General features: G+C 48.6%; 1 protein-coding gene across 2 annotated transcripts in view; it reads left to right on the top strand.

The window, feature by feature from the left end:
* The window catches only part of toy (paired box 6 protein twin of eyeless), a 66,910-nt gene that overhangs the window by 39,697 nt on the left and 2,678 nt on the right, over positions 1–24,535 (top strand). Inside the window, exons 5-8 of one of the 2 annotated variants that reach the window (XM_075690021.1) lie at positions 17,925–18,071; positions 19,960–20,042; positions 23,287–23,453; positions 24,235–24,437. In XM_075690021.1, coding sequence (XP_075546136.1) covers positions 17,925–18,071; positions 19,960–20,042; positions 23,287–23,453; positions 24,235–24,437 — 600 coding nt within the window. Of the gene's footprint in view, positions 1–17,924; positions 18,072–19,959; positions 20,043–23,259; positions 23,454–24,234; positions 24,438–24,535 lie in introns of both variants that reach the window. The other variant, XM_075690019.1, reaches the window with a different exon arrangement.

The raw sequence follows: 24,535 nt of genomic DNA, 5'->3' as shown, positions 1-24,535 counted from the left end.
GGGGGGGGTAGCGAAGAGCGACGGCAGTGCACCTCCGGTGACGTTTGCCGCAGAGTGTTGGTTTATTGTATAGGCGACGCATTTAGCGTAGAGAGAGAGAGAGAGACAGAAGAAAGGGGAAAGGCAGGGAGGTAAACCAGAGGGGAAGGTCCGATTTGCTACCCTACGCTGGGGAGGGGAGGTAAAGTGATAACAAAGTAGAGATAAAGAAAGATAGACATACAATCACCGTCGCTCACTGTCGCCATATATATATATATATATATATATAGTGTTAACAAAGAAGCTCTCTCTGCGCAAAGAGCAATGAGCGATGGAAAATAAAATGTTAGCGCAACGCTAAGAGACGGGAAGAGAGCGGTGGGAATCAGAGAGCAAGTGGGGGATGGCCAATATTCTACTTGTAGAATGTAGCTGGTCAGGCCATGTAATGCGTAGGGCAGGTAACCGGTGGACCATTAGAGTTACAGAATGGGTGCGAAGAAAAGAGAAGCGCAGTCGAGTATGGCAGAAAATTAGGTGGGGTGATGGAAGTCGGAAGTGTACAGGTGCAAGTTGTAATTAGCTAGCGCAGCACAGGGACAAATGGAGATTACTGAGAGAGGCCTACATCCTGGCGCAGTGCACATAAAAAGGAGATGATGATGATGATGATGATGATGATGATGATGTAGTGTTACAGCACCCCCATATGTATGCAGAAAGAAAATCAAGAAGGAATAGGATAGAGTGTTGCAAGGGACAGGACTGAAAGATGCTCAGTCCTGTGGCCCCTGTAATGCCAAATGTATCATACACGCTACGCTGTTTTGATGCCTCAAAATTAAGATTTAAGCACGGGGATGTAACGCATAGTCTATAGTAGCGTTTTCGATACACTGTATGCGAGAGATATCATTTGTTCAACGTTCAGAGAACGAATTACTAATAAATTATTAAACAATTAAATAATTTACTAATTCATGATCTATAAAGCAAATAAGATTTTTTTACGAATGTACTTTCTACATATGGTCATAAACAAAGCTAAATAATCGCGTCGTTCCAGTTTTTCTTGATGGGGAACTGTGTTTAACCATTGCAGGGTTAAATTCCTTGAGCAGCTCTCTTGGAACGCCATGCAAGGCGTTCTGCATGGCAAACTGGAGCGTCCTAAGCCGCTAGACATATACATATACGAGTTGAGTGTATACATATATGAAGTCGTTGGCAACCTTCTTGAAATGAATTTACGCTCTCTAGCCGCCACAATGGATCATTGGCTATACATGGCGTTTTGCTGCATGAGCACGAGGCCGAGGGCTCGATTCCGGCCGCGGCGGTGGCGGCACTTCTATGGGGGGGGGTCAAATGCAAAAACGCTCAAGTGCATACTTATATACTTATATGTACGCCACAGAACCTCAAAATTCATACGCAGCCCTTCACACGGCGTGGTGTACCATAGCTCATAATCCGCTGTGGCACTCTCTCTCGCGACGTTGTGCCCCGCGATTTAATTTAATTTTCTAAACTTCCCCCGCTCCCCACATAGCCGAGCGGCAATCAATCGAGCGGGATCGCGCGGCGCACCGTCCAGGTGACCGGAGCATGCAGCCGCGCGATCGAAGCGACCATGTTCGGTCCGGTTCGCGGAATTTCGGGCCGCGGCTCGCGTTGCTATAGCGCAGCGCATCTGTGTGCTCGACGTGCCACTAGAGCGCCGTGTGTGTCTGTGTGTGTGCGAGCGCGTCGCGTATATGTGTGTTTTGCCGGTGCGCAGCCAAGCCTAATTGGGCGCCGCCGAAGCGTGCGCCAATTAGGTGAACGCTCGAACGCCTGCTTGAACGGCTTGCAGATGGCTGCAGCCTCAGTGCTTTCTTTCTTCGCTCTCTCTCGCTATCGTTCGTTTATTCTTATTTTTTTCTTTCTTGCTGGCAAAGTGCCGCCTCTTAGACCTGTTCAGAAAATAGCACCGCAGCGTTCGGGATATAACGGCAGCGCGCTTGCGGTTGCTGCGCTTTATTGCAACTGGAGCGTATATGTATACAGAGAGGGAAGACAAAGAGAAGGTGAACTAAATGCACAGATATAGGTGGGACCGGGGCGCACGCAACAGCCCAGTTGACTGCGCGTGTAACGAGTAAACGGATATAATAGTAATACGTATTTCTGCGGAAACCCGCAAGGTGGAGATAAGTAATCAATAAAGGGAAAATCAGACATCCACCCGTTCGTGGTAATTGCTACAAAGACGGGTTTCTCGAAAGAAAAGCCCCGCAGTTGAAGAAAAATTCGTCCCGGTCCGGGACTCGAACCCGGGATCACCGCCTTTTCGGGGCAGCCGCATTACCATCTGAGCTAACCAGGCGGCTAGCAGATGGCAGGCGAAGTCGAATTTATCAACAATTCAGAAGCAAAGGCTAGAGTTTGACGTAATATATATATATATATATATATATATATATATATATATATATATATATATATATATATATATATATATATATATATATATATATATATATATATATTATTCCCACAACACATGCATGCGTTGCTTTGCGTGTGGCTTATTGAGGGTGACTCGAAAGAAAACATCTGAGAGGGGTGGAAAGGGTGGGCTGGGCGCACGTGGTTCGGGAGAATCGGTATATATATAACCGAAGAAGAAAGAAATACTTTTTTTTCAACAAAAGCAAGTCACAAGATTTTTAAAAACTCAAAATACCATGCACAACACAAATAAGAAATATAACCCGTGTAAATAATTGGCATTATTATTATTATTATTATTATTATTATTATTATTATTATTATTATTATTATTATTATTATTATTATTATTATTTGTTTTGAACACATATACACAATCAACAGGAAAGGGGGGGGGAGGGGGCACATGTCTGGGGAAGGGGCCGGGGTATAGGCGGGTGTTGTCCACATCGTTTCATGCCACGTGTCCCTGATTCGGGAAGGGGGGGGGGAGGCGGTCACATCTATCTATCTATCTATCTATCTATCTATCTATCTATCTATCTATCTATCTATCTATCTATCTATGCGCGCCAACGGTCACGACGAGCACGCGCCGAGAGACTCGCTCGCTCGTCTTTCGATCGGCTTTCCCCGCTTCCTCCTCGACCTCTCCGTGGACTTCCGTACGCAGCCCGAACTCGCTCGCTCGCTCGCTCGGGTTGCATACTGTGGAGATCGCGCAACACCTGCCGGCACGCGCGTTCTCGCTATCCTATGTGCGTACATGTGCATATACGCATGCGGGTCGCGTCATGGCTCTCTCTCTTCCACGGTGCCGCGCATCTTTTGAAAACGCCGTTCGTGTTCAAAGGCTCAATAATAATGGCGGCACACGCATGGCCGGCTCCGACCTGCCCAGCGAGCTGCGCGCGGCGCTCCAGTGTGCCGCGCAAGGTCCTCGGCCCGGAAAATGCGCGCTCGCTCGCGCACTTCTGTGAAAATATGCAAAGGACGTGCATACATTTATGCGTGCGGCGATGCCTATGCGAGCTGCTTCCGTGCGGAGGCGGGCGGTGCGCGCTGTATTGTGCGCTGCGACGTCATGCATAGATAGAGGCGTCGTCGGATCAGTACTCGTTCCTCTCCCTCCCTCCTATATCCTCTTCAGCAAATTCGCCCTTATACGGATCGTCGATGCGAGGCATCCACTTCGAGACGATCGATTTCCGGAGCGGGTATAAGCGTTCCTTCTCTCCGCCGCATTCTATATACCTTCTCTTTCTTTCTCTCTCTCACGCAAGCTCTCTCTTTCTCTCTTTCTTTCTACTCCGTTGGAGCCGCGAAAGCGATGAGTGCCGTGCATGCAGTCTCTGCCGTATACGCACGTTTCGCGCATAAGACAAAAGATATGCTTGCGTTGTTATATACTGAGACGTAATATACTCAAACACGCTTGTTGTATACGCTACAGACATGAGGTTCACAGGAAGATGGAGGCTTGAAGTGATCGACGGCGGTGGAACAGAGAATGTGGCATGGAGCCAAACTTCCACAAGTGGACTTGCCTTCGCCAGGCTGAGCAGCAGCTTTCCTTGGAAGTGTTTTATGCACGCGTAGATAAACCTTCCTTAGCGTATGCGCCTCGGAGTAAAGCAGCTGCTGCCCCGATAAGTACAGCTCTATGCTCTTCCATCGAGCGGCCGTGGTTGTATACCGTGGATTTGTTGTGAACCGAAGTCTCCCATAACGTCCGGAGGTACCAGCAGTGTACTAAATACCACGTGTATAGTTTTTTGTGTGAATTCATAGAATATATAGCTAATGCAGACATCAGCTATGTTATTATAGTCGAAGCATTTTTCAGTGGAGGCGCACCTCTGGCATATATACACATAACTTGCAATAACCGCGCTGTAATAGCGGCCGAAATGCTTCATTTATTTTTATTTTTTTATCGGCACCGATCACGTTTCTCCGTACTATAGACTTGTTTCGAACACGATACGTATTGCGTGTGGTGAATTAGACTCGCGGAACGCGATCCGTTGCCACTGCAGACTTGGCGAGAAGAGATTTTGTGGCGGCTTTCGATTTTCTGGTTCAGAAACGGTATATAATGTACACATCGCGTTTGAGTTCGAAGCGAAACGGGATATCTGTCACCCGCCACTTCTTAACCTTTAAGGAATTAATTTTCACGTTAAAAGAAGAAAAAAAAAGTCCCTCACTCGAAGTGGCTCAGTGCTGAGAATCAGCTCGTAATTGAAACATTGGGGCATTGGAACAGAGAATGTGGCATGGAGCCAAACTTCCACAAGTGGACTTGCCTTCGCCAGGCTGAGCAGCAGCTTTCCTTGGAAGTGTTTTATGCACGCGTAGATAAACTTTCCTTAGCCTATGCGCCTCAGAGTAAAGCAGTTGCTGCCCCGATAAGTACAGTTGCAGGTTTTCGGTTCTGGAAATGAGTAAGGAAAAGAAGGGTAAGAAATCAACGAAGACTGTCAAACTGTCACGGTACAGGCAGTCAAAACGTATAATGTTTGACGGTCTCGAAACCACCTCAAGCCACTCGAAAGCGAGCACCACGTCTTAAATCGTGCGAAAGCGATGACTTTAACTGCAACATTCAGTTGGTTGGCGCGACTGTGTTCCTGTAGTATATATAGTAGTACTTGTTGTACTTGTTGTACTGTAGTACTTGTTGGAGCGCCGGCGCCGTGGCTTATTTTTCACGCAGTTTACGGAACTGTATGCTGTAATCATAAGTCGCAAATAGCTCAAGATGGTAAATATAGTAAATATGGCCGCGTATATACGCACGTGCTATAAAGGCGACGTACACACGAAGACAAGCAAGAGCAACCCAGCTGCGCAATATCGGAGAGGGCGTTGCGGAGGTAAGAAGATGCGGCAACATTCGAGCGACTCGGGATTAAAGACGGGAACGCCGAGAGTGACACGATATATAATCCGCCACTCGAGTCTTCCTGCATGGTTGAGTTGTTTCCTTTTCGCTTATTTCGTTACGTCTTCTCTTTCTCTTCTTCTTCTTTTTTTGGGATAGCGACTATATAGGAACGCGCGGAGGCAGTGATCGAACACGGAGGAAAAAGAAAGAAACGGGGTTGAGAGAGCGCGCGCAAAGCCGCTCGTGCTCCGCCAAGCGGAAACAACGCCGGGGTTTGTGTTGGGCGCTGCAGAAGCGCACGCAGTTCGTCGCGAGACACGAACGCGTCGCCGTGTCGCGCCTTGCAAGGCATGCGCGCGCTGGATGGCCTCCGCTCCACCCCCCCCCCCCCCCACCCCCCCACTTCTTTCTTTTTCGTGATCATGGCGCGTAGCTTTCTGGGAGGTTGCATCGGAAGGCTTAACGCGAATGAACGCGCGCGCCGCATGTTTGAGAATGACGTTTGCGTTTTACTTCGTACGCGAATTTATCTTTTTTCTGGCATCTTTCGGCTTTGAGCATGCATGGGCTTCGCGAAACTCGATCACTCCAAAGGTGACGTGCTGTGTCTGTCTTATAGACGTGCGCCCGTTGGTTGCGGACGAGTGAATATCGTTCTTAACGTCGAGCTCAAGGTTTTCTAGAGTTAACGTTAAGCTTAGCATGGAGGGAGGGGGGGGCGAAGTATAGCATTTTTATAGAGATCATTTGGCGGCTTTTGAAATTGGTTGCTAAAATTCGGTCGGTATAATTTTCTTCTTCCGTTACCTAGCCATACTAGGCCGTCACGCACGTAAAACGCCACGTAAAGCTCGCTGCTTTCTTCTTATTTTAAGCGAATAGCTCTATTCGGCAGCCCAGACATCTTTCCTTGTGTCTAGCCGATTACGGGCCGATCCCTAAGGCAGTGCAGCCCAACACAGCGTCTCGAATCGCCAGCTGTCACGAGGATGATTGATGAAAGAAGCCGGAACGTGACGCGCGCGCGCCACACATTTCAAAGAACGACTTTGGCACGATATAGAAGAATTCGTGTGAGCATGCCTTAACGGGTAGAGCACTGGGCTGCCCTGTTGGAAGACAGAGGTTCGATACCACCATCGTCCATGCATTGCTATGCAGCATTATATGGGTGGACTTCACCCACTTAAAAGACGTATCTAACAGAAAACTCGAGGTGTGCATTGCGTACGCGAGCGCTTCACAGTTTGCACGAAACTGCTGTTTTGTAAGAGATACGAGGTACAAAAAGAAATAACGCTATTAAAGCGAATAGTTGTCTGCAAGTGCTCGGCTATTCTTTTACGTTCGGCTGTTCGTTTCTGCACATTTTTTTTTTTTTTGTCGGGTTGACGGCAGTATAGAAACTTTAGCTATACTGTGTTTGTTAACGTCGTATTCTTTGCGCCGCTTGGCCGTGTTGTCTCGCGTTTCTTGTGATACGAAGTTGTGGCAGGATGAAGAGGAGGAGGAATACGCGTTTATTTTCGAAACGGTATCCCGGGGGAAGCCCCAGTTGTACTTTAGGTGGGAGGTCTCATCATTCCAGGTACTCTCTGGCCCTCACTGCATGCCTCGTTGGCCTTGGCGACGAGGCTTCGTTGTTGTTGCAAGTCCTCGGAGACGAGCTCGGCCTCCTACGTTTCAATGATGTCTTCGCTTTCTTGTCTGGCGTTACAGCCTTTCGGTGAGGGCGATGCGTCTGTGTCTAGATGCCATGGGCACTCGAGGATCAAGTGCCCCAAGGGGTCCGGGGAATTAAAAAAGAAAGTCTCTCATTTAAGTCTCTTTCGCATGCAGCTCCGTGGCAGCTATGCAATTCAATAAAGGAAACGCTGGTTGAAGGGTCGCTTATTACTGTGCCCTATACAAGCAGGTCATAATGCGTATTTGGGTCAATGACAATTTCTTATCGCGTTTAAGCAACTAAGCGTCGAACAGACATCTACTGATGAAAACATTTACAGGCACAGTCTGTAAGTGCGCTTTACCAATTCGCTTATGTGCATGCGGCGAAGACCACCTGTCAGTGACCTTAACCGCACGAAAGACGAGTGACCCGCACACATACTATATATACACATTCTTCTGTGTAAGTCACGGAACGCGAATTTTGCTGTTCGGAGGCTTTGATGTATAATAATAACAACAACAAAGGCTGCTACTATGGAGACATTATGGATTATTTACGAAGTCAATAAAAATAAAATAACGTTCTTTCAACGCTCAGCGCAACCCACCGGACCCACGTGGCCTGCCGGCACGACGGCGAGATGTGCCGCCTTAAATGTGAAGAGGATTTGGGCTTGCTCGAGTGACGTGTGGAATTTTTATTATTTCTTTCCCGGGAATGCCAGAGGCTGGCGCTAGTTCTGTAGCCTGAAAATAACAATTCGGAGCATATTCTTTAATTCACAAGTCTTTCCGCATAGTAATATTTCCAGGTGGCCCGAATCAAAGCATTTGTACACGTAACTCATTAAAAGATAGAACAGCCGAAAAGCAACCGCTCACCAAGCGAAACGTTCTCGGTAGTGCTTTCGTCTTCGTTATTTTAAATTATTTCGTTGGCCTGGATGAAATTGCCTTACAGAAAACGTATGTGGGATAGAAGTTATTATTACGCAACAGACTATTATTACGCCAGACTATTATTACGCAAGCTTTCTCATAGACTTGTTTTGCGCGACCTATCCGCTCGTTGGTCCGAATAAATGTTGCTGCCCTGTCAAAACCCCTATCGTAATTCTTCCGGTATCCGCTCTCTTCAGCAGCCGTATAGTCGTTACAAAGCACGCCGTAATCGAACCTGAATAAACAGACCTTATGGCGGTTGCTCTATGCAGCGTTAACTATACATCCGTGACAGTGTTGAAATGTTTCGTTGCGTTGTGCAATGTTGCGTTGCTACAGCGCCGTTCCCTCGCATTCAAAAGCCACTTAGCACTGCATAGGCGCATGAAACCGGGATATAGCGATTGCCAGCCTTCAGACAAACTACACGAGAATATTATAGCTCGTTGTTATATGGCCGCTGCCTTCCATTCCCCCTTCTCACTTCGTATACAGTGCCTCGTAAAGGCGGTTCGTAAATGCCGTTTTACAACCGCACTTCCGTAAACATCGCGCTTCCATGCGGCGAGGTTCAGAATTCAGGCCACATATAGCTCGTCGTACACACGTGTATATATTGTCGTTGGGACGCGGATGCGTCGCGAATACCGCGGTTCGTACATGTGTGTACGACTCTAAATCGCGTCTCGCAATGTCGCGAACGATGCTATAGCGCCGACTGTGGGTAAGACTGCAGCTCGTTCGGCGCTAAACGTGCAGGCATGCATTCTCACAGGGCCGCGGGAAGGCTCCCTCGGGGAGAAACGTGCATGCAAAGCGGTGTTTCGCAGCGTCGCCGGCGAATCCCGGAAGCGCACGCTAGCGTTGTTCCGTTTTCGAATCCTCGTCCGCGGAGCGCGACAGACTCTGCATACTAAGCGTGCGCGCGTGTACGCATACCGTATTGAATTTAAGGGAGGCAAGATGGAACTCGCAAGAGGATGCTATGCGCTTTCTGTATACATATGTATATACGGACGTGCGCAAATGAAACGCGGACGTTATGTTCACCTATTACATAGAATTACGCCACTTTTACTTACCCGAAGCGTAGCTCATTCGCACGCATTTCGCGCAATCGCGGAAGCATTTCAGCGGTTTCCTCAATCAACAGTCCTGCTTGAACCGCTGTGTCTAACAATCCGCGTCGTTTGCGGCGTTAGTTGTGTGCCAAAGGGACAATCTTGCGGATTTTTTTTTTTTTATGATGCAGGTTCACTTGAGGCGTCTATAGACGCAAATCGTACACGCGACCGTTGCGCTACGGTAAATAAAAAACTGCAGTAAGTTACCGTGACAGCCGCGGGTTTCGAAGCATAATATCATGGGAGAAAATGGCAACCTCTGTGGGCCGAACTGTACGACATAACTTGCTCCGCAGGTGAGAGGGCTTTGTAAGTGGTATAACAACCTGGCTGCAGTCCCTTGTCAAATCTCAAGGTTCTTGCAGCGTTGAAGAAAGAAAGAAAGAAAGAAAGAAAGAAAGAAAAAAAGAAAGAGAAAGAAAGTCGACCTTCAGGGGGCGACAAGAAGAGGTCATTTCTGTGATACCTACACACGTACGAAGTGTGCAAAACGCTGGCGCAGTCTGAGCGGTTACGGTAAGCTCATTTTTATTCCGAGTTGCATCAATACTAGCTATAAGTGCTGGTAAACCTAACGCCACCTCTACTCTCTCATTAGGGACAGTACAAATCCCGAACACCGCGCTCGAAGCGCGAAGTGAAACAGAGTATATAAGCTAAAGACGAAACATCACACGTATCAAACACAGTATGGTTCTGAAGAGTTGGGTTCTGTAGTCTAGGTGCGATCACTGGTTGGCAGCAGAAAGCTTCTCATCTTCTTTCTCCGTTTTCTTTTCTTTTCTTATCGGTTTACAAATTTGTAATCCTCCTTTTTCGGCTTATCGTGGCAATTGCGATGACAGCACGACCGTCCTATACCATGTTCAGAGAGTAACTGCGCGACACGAGACTAAAATTGCAAAGAAGACAACACCGCGGTTATTCGTTTTTTGTTTATTTCAAAAGTTTGTCGAACGGCACAAATGATCCTACAGGTCGCGCTATACACCTGTATGGCTCTGTGGTTGGGCCCGCAGTAAGAAGTAAGAAGAATGTGATCGGATAAGGATAAACTATGCAAATTACTTGAAGCAGTTGTGCGTCCGTATCTGTCCACCACATCGCGCGCATAAATATCAGTCCTCCACGCGGTGTGCAAACGGAATAGTATATATATATATATATATATATATATATATATATATATATATATATATATATATATATATATATATATATATATATATATATATATATATATATATAGTGCCGCATCGTGGCTAACCTCGCGGCATTTGCTTCCATTCCTGCAGCATGTCTACTCCAATTCCGGAGGATTCCTCTTGTCTCTCACTGCTTCTTCGCGTATTATACGCGGAGAGGAGTGAGGAACGCGGAATGGGCGTGAGTGAATGAGCGTAGAAGGAACAAGGCGTTATTCTCATCTGCCTCATCCACTGCAACGCAGGCCAACAAGCGCGGCCGAAACTGGAAGGCCGCGTTCAAATAACCATTCTGTATGACATTCTATAAAGGAGTCGCCACTGTTCCAACGCCCTCCGGGGGCCGCCTGCCTGCCGGGGAGGGTTATACCGCGTAGCTGGAGAAGCCGCGAGGCGCTACTGTTTCCTCATTACACAGGCAGCCTATTGCTCAACCCTCGTTCTGTTTTTTTTCTTCCTTTTTCCAAGCTCGCGCTTTAACGCGAGGAGCGCCCGCGCCGAAAAAAAAACGAAAACAAAAAGAAGCGTAGCAGCGAGAGTCTCAGTCCACTCCCTAAACGCGTACTGTCGTGGGTCGTCGCCGACGCGCAGGCCGCGCGCTCGCGAAGCCGGCGTAGGCCACAGCGGGATGCGGAGGAGCGGGAGGAGATGTTGAAGCGGGCGGCGCGGAGGGAGGCCGGGAGCGAAAAAATAAATAAATAAAAAGGCGCGCAACGCAACTGTATCGATTTAACGACCGGGTTTCCCAAACACTTTAGCCCCCTGTAACGACCAAATTAGGATAATCCTGTTTGCGCCCGAGAGAGAGGGAGGGAGGGAGCTTGTGTAGAGAGCTTGTATACAGGAGAAACCGGGAAAAGCCCTGCGCGGGCGTGTGTGTGTGTGTATGTACATATATATTCTCCACGGCTGAGAGATGCAGCGATGCCCCGGCACAAAGAGAGGGAGGCGCTGGTTTGGACTGTACAAACTCCTGCGGGACGCTCCACGCCTCCTCCAAACCGTCGCGTATGTACCCTGCACTGCTCCCCGGAGCTCTCATCACCTCTTGGGAGCTGAGCCGAGCGGCACCGTGCTCGCCTGCCACCGCGTTTCGTTTTCAACGCGAAACAGTTACCCGCGCAGCTCGCAGCAGCCTCCCCCCGTCTTTCCCGATAGAGCCTCCAGCCCTTCCTTGCCCGGTGCACCCCTCTGCGGCGGCGAGCGTTCTCAACTGTAGACAAGGAACGAGCGTGCAGAGGTTGCGGACACGCCACCGCGTCGCCGTTCAGCGCGTGGTTTTGCTCGCGGAACAGTTTACACCCGGGGTCTCCCGAGGGCTCGGCTCCGCAGAGGGCGGCGGCTCCGGTTGGAACGAGGGATGTGGGACGCGAGTCGGTGGGAGCGGGCGCTTTCGTTTCGTGATTAAGAATGCTTCTCGCGTATACGGCGGCCTCCGATTGGATTTCATTCTTTCTTCTTTGTTATTTTTTTTTCTTTCCACGAGTTTGTAAACGCGGCAAAATGTGTTTGCTGAGAGCAATTAGGTTCTGATCCGATCCGCGGATCGCTCAAGGTGTGAAGTGCATAGATGTCGACACGAACAAGATTTGCCGCGCGGCTCGATCTTCCGATGATTGAATCCGTTGGTTTTGACTCCCCGGGCTCAACCCGTTCGACATTTTTGACCGTCTGAAGATGCTTTAAGCGCCTCTAAATGTAATCACACCGCGGTTTTTGCGTCTCTCCTTCACCCGAACGCGCATGCCCATGCAGACCATGAATTGAAGCTGCAACGACGGCGAAGCACCATACAACTGGTGAGCCATGCAGCTATAAAGGGACACATTTGCCTTTATCGTGCCAGTGATGCTGTGTTTGGTTCCCAAAACCTAGACAAATGTTTCGTCCGACACGAAGTTTGCTCTTGGAGGAGGCATGCATGGTTGACGCCTTTTGCAGCATTTGCAGCCACAGTCCTGTGAGTGACGATCTTTTCCTTGACAGCAAAGTCTCTGCTGGAACGCAGAAGAGGAGGAAGGGGGAAATGAGAAAGATTAAACATGCTTGGGCACGCTTAAGATGCAGACAACGCGCTCTTCCTGTGAAGGATATACGTGGCTTGAATCACATGGGAATCAATCCGTGAAAAATGGATGCCCCGACATTGTCATACTGGGACCCGGAACATTTTGATAATGTTACGGACAACTCCAGCGAATACTTTGAGGGCTGAAAAGTTCAGATTTCGGTCGACGTACTATCGCGCTCAGTGTGAGCTATAACGCGCGACCTCTTTGCCACGCGCTTTCTCGGAGTGTACGGTAGCGCGATTAGAAGACGCGACAAACGAAGACACACAGGGACACACACAGTGCTATCGCAACCCTTGTGCGCTTTCGCGTTGCAACTGAGCGCGGTATATGGTAAAGTTGTGATGAAAAAGTTCTCGGCTAGTATCTACAGTGACATTACAAACTGTCATTGTATGAAAAAGTTCTCGGCTAGTATCTACAGTGACATTACAAACCGTCATTGTAAGCTGCGCCTGTGCCAGAGGGGTCCGGTATACACGGTGTTTCACGTAACTTGTGCCAAGGATTTTTTTTTTAAAAGTGGCTCGTCGCAGCTGAATGAAACCAACGACATATGGTTTGCCGTCGTGTGGCGCTCCTTAGAGTATTTTTTTTAATATTCTGCTTAATTAGTTATTTACTAAGATTTAGGGCCAAGTGCGTTTCTTTGCGTTGTAGAGGGGGGTTCAGAAGCGACAGACACAATTTTCTGTGGCAACGTACATGCTGCGTGCTGATTTTTTTTTTCGGCGTTTAAAGAAAGCCCGCAAAATACGAAATAGAACCACGTGACTGCGCCCATGCTCCCATCGTATTGCAGCGTTCTCAATCGCGTTTCGTGCGAAAGAACCGTACGCGCGGACCGTGGCGAAGGAGCGGCCGCAGCTCTAGGCACCGGCTTCACAGTGCGTCAGCATCTGTGGCGGTGGCACGCGGAAAGGAAGCGCCGTCGTCCCTGATAAGCGATAGGCTCGACGGATTCACCCTGTACCCTCCCGTGTATATAATTGACCTTTTTTTTTTTCTTTTTTTAAGTGAAACCATCCGTCGTTGCCATTTCTATCAATGCGAGGACTACTGTCACAGCATGGCCCACGAGGTATATACTACTCTTGGCACCGCGATATTTTTTCTTTTTTTTTTTTCTGTGTAGCGGCGATCAAAATAATTCACACCAAGAGTCTCATTATCTCAAATTTCAATTCTCAAATTTCAATTCCGGTGCTCAGTGCAACGCGCAAAAACAAGCATTCGAAAGTTACTTTCTTTTTTTGCCTCGCCGATAAAATAATGTTATTTGTTCTAATCAAAATTCGTTATTAGAGTTACTGTATAGGCTCCCTTTAGGGGCTCCCTAAAGCGAGCCTATGCACGTTAACACTAGCTGTTATTATGGACGACTCGATATATAAAAATAAAATGTATTGAACATTATATTGCGGGATTTTAACGTTCAGAAACTGTACACAGTGGAACATACGAGGGACGCCGCTATAGCGGAGGTTTTCCGCGTTAATTTTAACCACCTGGACATTTCTACCGCGCACATAAATCTAAGCGAACGAGCGCTCTTGCGTTCTTTTGCATTTAGCTTCCATTAAAGTGGGGGACGCGTTGGCAGGTAACTGAACCCGCGACCTCGTGCTCGGCAGCGGTGCGCCACGGGCACAGTTACACCGGAATAAACGCGCAGCGCGAGTCGCCGTCGTGCAGCAGTTTTAGCACGCAGTCTTACGTTCACGCTTGGTCGAACATCAGAAGCCCTTCGGAATGTTGCGTCCCTTCGAATGAACTCTCCGCGGAATCGACCATATTCTTCCGCGCGCCTGGCTGCGGCGGCTGCTCGATCAGCACGGCTAATTGCCTCGCTAGGCGCGATGCCCACGGGAACCTTCTTTCTCACAGACACAACTTTCTCTCTCTCTGTTCACCCAGCTAGAGCGAGTGGATGTCGTAAAAAGTGAAGTCAAAGAGCGGATGCTTGTAGGCTTTGTGTAGAGATGGCGCCACATGTCCAAACGTTGTGCTTAGGCGGTCTCATTCGCACGCTTCCAAAGGCCGCTGTGTTTGAGCCGGGGCGAATTCTTATTTAGTGTCTCGTCTGTGTACGTGGACCCGCTGTTTGCGAATAGAAACAATGGTGCCCGTTGTTCTGCGTATCTCTGTCGTATGATATCGAGGTTTCCCTAAACTGAACATTAGTCCCTCCTGTGAGCCGAAAAGATTGCGCTAAATTCGCAAGTCACACGCGCCGTCTAGTGCTTCCTGCGGCTGTTACGATCGAGCAAATGCCTCGTCTAGTGTCTTGGTGGCGCCTCCGTGTGTCTGCTTCAGTTGCCTTGCTTCGAGCCCAGGACGAACTCTCGCGGCAGTGGCAAGTGTTTGATTGAGTGATCGATCGAGTTATTCAGGAAATATCTATATCAAACGTTGACGCTTTAATTCAGGTGGGGCCTACTACTTATTGTCCTAAAAGGTTAGTTGACAGCGTGCCCACTGATGGAGAGCAACACCCATGCACATGCACGCTTCATTCATTCATTCATTCATAATATTGGATTTTGTAGTGACATAAATAGCCCAAAGAAAGTGTGATGTGTAGCTCTCTTTACAAGCCTCTGAGTAACATGATCCGGACGTTTTCATACGCAGGACAACTTTAAATCGGCCTTGCTAAATTTGTCACCTTGCAAAAAATATGAAATCGGCCCATGTACATGCACTCGCTCTATGTCAGCAGAAACGTATACAGTTCATTTACCGAAAAAACATCATCGGAACAAGCACACTTATAGGTATTCTTCCTGACTGACGCCCGGTGCGCCGGCGGTTCCGGATTAGCAGGCCTCCTCTTAACCACCAACACGGACACGCGCGTTTCGCGAGTCACGGTCCCGCTCCCCCACTAGATGCACGGATCAGAGCCGCCCGTATCACGCGGCTACATCAGTGCTACCGGGAGGGGGCCTCTTCACGTGCGCGCATACCTTCCCCTACGACCGCCGCGTTAGTGGCACCAACGCGATCGTTCCACGCGCGCCAAGCTGTAAGAGAGAGGGCGCGGATGTGGGCGCGCGTGATTCAATTACAGCTCATTGGCGGGTCCGCCCCGGCGCTTAATGGGATTCGTTAGGACGTGGGGGTCCAGGCCAAACTTGATTAGGCCGCGCCCCGTCGCCCGATGATCCGGATCTGCCTGGCGACCTGCGCTTGGCTCCCCTATCTTGTCGCTTTCTTATGTTTTTCTTTATCTCTCTCTCTCTCTCTTTCTCGAGTATTGTTTCTGCTTTTTCCTGCTTTCTCGCTACATTCGCGCCCACGTGCGAAAAGGGAACCTGAGCGATCGAGGCGCAGCAGTCGCGGTGATGACGACGTTTGGGCGGTGTCGATGGCTGGGGAGTCGAGGGCAAGGCGAAGAGCTGCGTCCGCGCGTCGCCCGAGGGGTCGGCTTCTCCGTACGCATCGCCGCGCTTGGTGCAGCCGTCGCGCCGAGCGCGAACCAGAGGTAAAGCACGCCGGGTACAAAACGTGGACGGCGTGGCGCGTCTGTAACGAACGGCGCTGTGTCGAACCGGTGGCCGCGAGGGAGAGTCCGCGTTTCTCTCGCTTTTTGTGGCTCTCGGTGGTTAGGCGTATGAGCCGAGGACCCCGCAAACAGGTCGATAACGCAAGAATGTGTGTAGCAACTCCGTACCGTCGCGCAACCTTGGAATGCTGACGTGTCCTCTTAGAAGGCGCCGGCCTCCCGGAAGACGTTAAACGTCGGCGCGTTACTGTTCTGATCGTTACTGGTGTCGCTTTCCTTTTATTCCGTTACAATTTAAACAAGATAGAGCTGAAAACTTCGTATGCGCAACGTGTTAAAAAAGGGCTATGTTGTGCGGCTTGCTGGCAGGGCACTATATCCCGCCGTCTGTCACCCGTTCGTCCACTTGGGCAGCCTGGACTACTTACTCAGCGCGCATTAAATAAGAAAAAAATTCTCGCATATTCGGAGGGCGTGACATGCTCGCAATTTAACGGCGAGTGGCCATGTTATGGCAGTCAGTGTATGCGATTTGGCCGCGACTAAATTCTTTCGCGGCGCTCGCAAGCTTATCGATTATTGCCGCACCTTATTCCCTGTGCTCTAAATCACGCAACACAGATTTGCGCCAAGACGCCAGCGCAAACACTTTATACGCCGCATTGGCACGAGTTTCGCAGACTCCATACAGCTGCTTTGCTCGGGAAAGAACTCGGGCAAGTTTCTTGCGTCGCACCGTGACAGCCTCTGTACCTCCTTGATATCTTGGCGGATGTCAGGTGCTCTTCCTCGTAGACCAATTAAAATGTCAGTAATACGTGCACGTCACAAGGTGGCGTGTCCATCGTCGGTTAAAGTTCGTGTTGAACGTTATACACAACCTGACGTCGAAGTGGGTGCCAATCTTCAGTTCCTCAGTGTGGTTCTTTTTTTTTTATTACTATTATTATTATTTAACCCGATGCACCTCGGTCGTCATCGCTGTCTGATACGCCTCGTCGTCTTGGCGAAATATTGCCGCGCTCCGTGATACTGTGCGCACCTTTGCGAGAACCAATTCCTCGATTCAAGTATACGCCGGCACTAACGAAATCGTAGCTATCCGTATAAACACACCAGCGAGCGGTATGTCGCCACTTTCGGAGACAGATTACTGCACCAGCAGTTTCTTTTGGGAGCTTGCCCGAAGTTTTAAGTTAGCCGGTTAACGTGATCAGAATCGAAAGGTTCCATGGCCAGATTCCAAACACCTACCTTCAGAAGAGTAGGCAGGCGTTCTGCCCCTTCCGGTGGCGGTTGCCAGCCTGCTCCTCGCTTTCCCTTTCCTGTTACCTGTGTATATGTGTATATGTGTTCAAAACAAATAATAATAATAATAGTATAGCAGCTTGCCATGCACGCGCTGCTGTTTGGCCGAATGCTACAATGAGAAGAACGCCGTGCAGATATGCAGCGCGAAGACCTGCCATCGCCACCCAGTTCCCCTTCCTTCCTTTCTCTCTCTCTCTCTCTATAATGAAAGGGAGGTCCGGCTTGCCGCACTGGCAACTTCCTGAAATTGTGTTGACACCTGAACTTTGGACAGCGACGCGGAGCGGGCGATGGAGGGGATAAGAAAAATAAAAGTGAAAACAGGGGGTTAAATAATAGAACGCCCTACAGGGACATTTCTTAACGGCCGTTGAACTAGATGAGCCACGCCCCCTCTAAAGGTCAACAAGGCTGATTCTTGGGCTTGTTGTTACGGTTTATTCATAGTGGCAATGCCTTTAGCGCAACGCTGTCCTGTGTCTCTGTCACGTCCCTGTCTTTTTGAATTGCGCTAAAGGCATTGCCATTATGAGGAAACCCCCTAAAGGGCTGCAGAAGCAAAATGGCGCCCGCTCCTCTCCACAATAACCCTCCCTTAAAGCGTATATAGCTGCTCCGCTGCTTCGAAGTGCCGTCACCTTCCAATTACTGTTTAGCGAAGGTCTCGTCGACTCTAGGGCCCACGGGATCGGTCTCACCAGGTGCGTGCCCGTGTGTCTCGCGCAGAAGGCGGCGACGGTGGCACCTCCGACGGCAACTCGGAGAACAGCTCGTCGTGCGACGAGGACTCGCAGATGCGGCTGCGGCTGAAGCGCAAGCTGCATCGGAACCGGACATCCTTCACCAACGAGCAGATCGAGGCGCTCGAGAAAGGTGCGTGGCGTCCCCCCCCCCCCCCCCGGCGATATATCGCCCTCGACGGGGAAAAAAAATTTGGAGACCACGGATATATACCGCCAAATAACTTTTCTTTTTTCGTCTTACTTAGCCTGTATTCTAATGGTACACTGTTCGATCTCAGTGCGGTGGATCCGTCATTCAAGGCGGCATTGCCGCGCATAATAATAATAATAATAATAATAATAATAATAATAATAATAATAATAATAATAATAATAATAATAATAATAATAATAATAATAATACAATTTCGGTGTTGGCGTGCTCTCCAAAGCTTTTTGCTCGCGATTCTGTAGAGCGGGGAGTTGCGAACGTTTGCTAACGTTGAACAAGCCGTTAAAAGAAAGAAGAAAAAAAGAGATTAAGATACACGGTGCAAAGTACGATTGTAAGACCTAGGATGTTTGGCCGTCAGGCCTTTTGACGGCCGAGCACCGTAGGACTGTAACCATATCTTGAACCGTGTTTTTTATTATTATTTCTTTTTTCTTTTTATATAGCCTGGCTAAAGTTAGCTGGGACACCCAGTATGCATGTATACCGAAGTTCTTGCAGCATTCAGTATAAGCATAACCACATAACATATGGCTGCATCATATGTGTTTGGTTTGACGTTGACAGACGTTGTACGTTGAAGGTATATAGCGCTAACGCGTCAAATTAGCAAGTATATCTGTCAATGTGCTTATCGACCCAAGTGGCGATCGTGATGCTAGCTAGAAATATACGCTCTTCCTTTGTCTTTTTACGCCGTACAGATTTTTTTTTATATATATCACCTGTGGCAGACAGCGTAATTGTAGTCCTCGTGCTGGATTACTCGAAGCGGCAGGTATTACTCACACGTTAGTTCAGAATGCATGTAGACGAATTGAGGAAATGACTAATGAACTTTTTTCGTTATTTACTCTACGCCACATATTGTAATCTGCGAATTGCAGCAGGTGAGTTTGCAAGGCATATCCACTTGGAATGACTTCTAAGGATCGCACGGGTTTCGAGATATGCGCCGTGAAACCTGTAAAGCTGCACCATTGTACAACTCCTCGGGGTTTTTCTTTCTTTTTTTTTTAATGCGAACCGCCGTTTTATGCATTGAAGCGCAAAAGTAACTGGAACGCCCACGTACATTTTATTGTCACACGCTTTGGGAACAAAAATTTCGAAACTGGTGCCATCCTGAAAATTCCTTCCAAGTGGACACGTGTTCGAACTCCCCGGCTGTACGATTCGTAAACCGCAATGTGTGCCGTAACGTAATTAATTACAAGGCGAATGAGTATTCTTTTTCGTTAATTAGTCAATTGTGCATTTCAATTTCTCGTGACAGTAATGTCCGCCTTTATTTGCGTAATCCGGCTAAATGCCTATAATTCTACTGTCTGCCACAGAAGATCTTTAAAAATTCTGTATGATCTAAAAAGAAAACGTAAACGAGCACACAGAACGCCGGTATATTCAGCGATATATGTGTGCATCATATATATGAACATATGTGCATCATACGTACATATCGGATCCGCTTTTCTCAATGTTCTTCGTTCGCGAGACACCGAGGAAGCCACGAAAATGACCAGTCAGCGACCGCCTACAGTAATAACCTCCGTCCCCTCAAACAAAGAAAGGGAAATGTTTTGTATAGTTTAATTTGCTATAGGCGACGAGGTGTGCGCCGGTGCATGTAATCTCAGCAATACTTGCAACGTTTCAGTTCTCTGACGCTTTAATTCGCTGAGCATGCATATCACGTTGATACGTTCTCTCGGGATCTAAACACCGGGCGGAACGACAGTCACACTCTGTGCGTTACCGCACATACGTTCAGGACGTGTGCGCATGCGCGACTCGCACTCGTACGCAGAGTTCGAGCGCACCCACTACCCGGACGTGTTCGCCCGGGAGAGGCTGGCCGAGAAGATCGCGCTTCCCGAGGCGCGAATCCAGGTACGTGTCTACGTTTGTAGGGGGGGGGGGGGGGGGGGGGGCGCTTGTTTTCGAAACCCGAAGCGTGCTCGGACAGCGCGCATGTGACGCTGAACGTTATAGGGACACTACAGAGAAACACCGCAAGTTTAGACTGAGCGATAAAGCAATCTCAGAAAATTGTCTTAATGCAAATATGCATTCCTGGCATTGCCGGACCAGTTTACCTTCCGGCTATCTATCTAACCAAAAATGTGGGCCAATCCCGAAGAGAGTGCGGTCAAAAAATAACTTTGGTCACTGGATATGTGCCACTGCAGGTATGTGCTGGTTAACATAATAACCCTCGTAACGTGAAAAGCACATCACCAACTATACACCCGTGTTGAAGGGACACTAAAAAGAAGAAATGATTTCTTCCGCACCAGTAAATTACCTTTCTACGACACTAAAAACACAACTCTTACCACATTAAGACGCTTGGTAAGCCAGAAAAAGCGCAAGAACGAAAGACGGGTGGCGACGCTTCCTTGAAGTTCCCACACCTGGTCGCTGTGACGTCATGGATTTTGATGGCATCTTCTAGGGCCTACTTACTTATACAGCGGTACAAATTGACTACATTGTGTTCTAAAGGAACCCAATATTAAGCATAGGAAGTTTCGGGAACCTTTACTCAGCCAACGCGGCCTAAATGCGAAAACATACTTTGGAATCCCTGACGTCACACTGACGTACCGGCGTTGGGGTTTCGGCGCGAAATTCAAATACTGATGCCTCGACCTTAATTTTCTCATCTAATAATCAAACTATTATTTTGAAATGACTGCCTGCAGGGTTCTCAAACAATGCTTTATTAGTCTAAACTGATTTATTGTTTCGCTTTAGTGTCCCTTTAAGGTAGATTGCTAATAAAGTGCACGTAGGACAACGAGCATCCATTAAGAGTGCAATAAAATAATTTTCGTTGCAAAAGAATGCTATTCGCATGCCTGGATCGTCGTCGTTGTTGAATTCTGCCCGTTCTGTATTTACGTTAATTCTGTGGTAAGAGGTTGATTACTAAAAGAGAAATTGAAGAATAAGTTTCTATAATCTCAGCTTAACTCCAGAAGCCTTCGTTTGCCGCTAATATTATCGCCAGCTTCACGTGGCGTCTAGGACCTTGTTCACGATGAAAAATGTGCGCCGGCGACTTGAGAGGAACCCTTTATCCTGGGGGCTTTTATCTAAATACGCGGGAAAGGAGAAATCGTTTTTCTCGGCAACCACTGCAATAAATTTGACAACGTTTGTTGCATTTAGAAGAAAAAGTTGACATCTAGTGACTGCTGTTGCAAATTTCTTTTATTTAGGTCGTCAATATTTCAATAAAAACTTGCAGAAATAGCAAATTTACGGAAAACGAAACTATCAGTTACAACTTTGTAACTGAGCAATAAGAAGATGTCACAATCTTGTATATCGCACCTAATAGTACACGTAAAGCGGATGAAAGTGATATATAATAAAAGGCTCTCAAATAAGCCATTAATATGCGAGTAGAATTTTTGCAAAACCCACGTAGATAATATATTCAATGGACCTAAGATATAAATGGACATGTCAAATTTGTCCGCTTTGGATAGTCTAGTGGATGAAGTTTACAGAACCGCAATATCTGTTCTTGGAGCAGAGCTACAAATTTGTAAACATTGTGCTTAATTTTTTAAACTTGACAATTTTTGAAAATTCCTTTTAATAACATTTGGAACGTAAATTGAAATTTCGCTTCCAACAGTTACTAGAATTTAACGTTCTCTCTCAAGTGCAACACATTTCATTAAATTCGGTCGAGTGGTTATACAAGGAAAAGTGGCCTCCGATCCACGCTGTGAAGGTGGTTGGACAGCGAAGCTGTAAACGAGAACTAGAAAGATTACGCATTGCGACGTACGTTGAAACTATTCACGTGGCGACATTCACATGCACTTTACCTATAATTATCAGCCAGAGACGTTTCGACGGCCTGCGACTTGGCTTGCGCCGCTATTTCGTGCACGTATACGAAGAGTGGACCAGAGAGAAAAGAAATTCGCCGCGCCCCGTATGCCCGCTGCTCTTCAGGAGTCCTCACTATACGTGGCCTTCCCATAGCACTGTCACAACACAAATCAGTTGCTCGGCGGGTTCTTCTTTCATGTACGAAAGTGTAGTCATGTCACTCCCTGCTTATGCTGCAGTCAAGCTGCCGTCGCCGCGGCAGCCTGCGCAACAGTAACCTTTACCGGGAAACGTAGGCGGGGAGCGCTACGTGCTTCGCGTGGCATGTAGAAGCAGGAGCGCCTTATCATCAATTATGTGGTTCGGATGGTAGTTTTGAGCTAGTTCTTTATTGAGACCTATGCTGTTCTGCATGTTCTTTGCGTGATTCCAAAGAATGTATGCACTGTTCGCTTTACTTTGCCGAGTGTTTGTAGTCTCTGACTTACGGGAATATGAGCCATTGCATTTGGAGGTATGAACCATAGATAGTTATCTGTCGACGTTACTTCACGAAGGAATCCCGGGGTCCTAGCCAGAGACAGTTTCGCTGTAAAATCGTTTCTGCGTTTTACATGTTTTTGAATAGGCGGCATCGGGGTTGGGCTCGAGCTAAAACTTCCTCTCTATTCGCACGGCCTCCACCCGCGTGCGGAATACTGTACATGTCGCACACAGTTGCACAACCTTCGATTTACAGTGGGTCCGCACGAGCAATGCATAAACCGAAATTTATGCACATGGGCAGCTTTCCGCATGCGTGCGGAAGGCCGTGCGGATTGAGCGTAAGGTGGATAGGACGCCAGCCATGTTCTTCCGAGCAAAATTAACCCCCGATTCTGGAAGCAGACTTCTGCAGTACCTGCAGAAGTCTGCAGCTATTGCAGACTTCTGCAGCCAGGGAAGAGGAGGGGGCTCCGGGAACGTGCCCCACGAAGATAAAACAACGTGCCACAACACCCGCATGCTTCCCCCCCCCCCCACCTCACCCTACCCTCTAAAAAAAAAAAAAGAATCCTGGCTACTCTACTGGATGGAACTGATATTTCGATGAAACCTCTACCCGGCCTCCGAGCTGGCGAATGACGCCACATGGTTCTGCGCAATCGAATGTACCACGAGTCCTAGGGTTGACGGATAAAAAGGCTGGCCGGGGTCGGACTACGGGTGCATGCGCGTCGGGGGGTGGCGGTCCGTGTTGTGCTGACGGCCTCAGGTCTGGTTTTCCAATCGGCGGGCCAAGTGGCGGCGCGAGGAGAAGCTGCGCAGCCAGCGACGCGCCGCGGAGTCCAGCGCTGCCGCCGCCGCCGCCGTCGGAGGGGGACCAGTGCACGGACGGCTCGCCGGTCCGCTGGCTGGATACCCGGGTCTGAGCCAGCCCATGGCTGCCGCCATGCAGGACTCGTACAGGTGAGCTCCGCTATCTGTCCCCTCTACGACGCGATACAGAACGGAATGTAAATAGCACATACGGCGAATTGCCGGGGGCAGGAGGGAGCAATGTTCAATTTGGGTACGCGTAGCTTCTCAGATGGACGCCACGCTCCCAGAGGCGTGCGGGACGTGCATGTGGGTGCGTCTGACCTTCGGCGAGTTGACAGCAATGGCCGAAACGGCGCATACGGTAACGAGGTCACCGGGGCGTAAGCAGCACAAGTGTTCTGCGCAGTGTCAAACCGAACTGGAATTGGACGGAAAACTCGCGCTGAGCGGTTGTTCTCAGCTGAACCGGAACCAGTGCAACGAAAGGTTCAGCTCAGGGTCGTACATGCAAAAGAAAACGGTTCAATGAACTAGTATGTTCTTTTTAAAGCACTGCACATTTTTTCCAGAAACTGGAGGCACGCCATTGGTTTCCTTTCTTCCAAACCACTTGAACTTGCATGAACCAGTTCAACCCATTATTCCATTATAGTACTAATAATTATCTCTGGAGCTGAACCTGAACCTAGCTGGAAAGTGTGAACCCAAGCCAAACCCCAAAAAATTTCAATTGGCCAACATGATTCGCCAGGTTGACTCGTGGAGTGTGTTGTCCTCCGTGAAGTTCAACCTTTAAGAGTAACACACCAAGATTGTCTGCATAGTCCACGTTTAGGCATGACAGCTGTGCATGACAATCGTGCGTGTGATAGTTTGCAAAATGCATTGGCCATAACACATTGCGTCCCACCATTACACCTGTTCGCAGCCCAATGGCCGCCGGCATGGGTTCGGGTCCGTGCCTGCAGCAACAACACCGGGATGCAGCCTCGTACTCGTACATGCTGCACGACACTCTTGGCCTGGGTGCCTACTCCAGGGCATCGGCCAACCCAGCCGGTCAGGGAAGCATCGCGGGCGGACACCCTGCCGCGTACGCGGTTAGTGGGGCCAGTCCCCATGGTGCCGCAGGTGGGTCATGTTTGCTCTGCAGCCGAGCTTTTTTTACTGTAGCACTACACGAGCGTCATGTGGTCATGCAAAACTGCAGCAGTGAACTGGCCGCCTAC

Source organism: Dermacentor variabilis, chromosome 4 (assembly GCF_050947875.1).
Source record: "Dermacentor variabilis isolate Ectoservices chromosome 4, ASM5094787v1, whole genome shotgun sequence".
NCBI classification, from domain to species: Eukaryota; Metazoa; Arthropoda; class Arachnida; order Ixodida; family Ixodidae; genus Dermacentor; species Dermacentor variabilis.
This window is presented reverse-complemented; position numbering and strand designations above follow the sequence as displayed.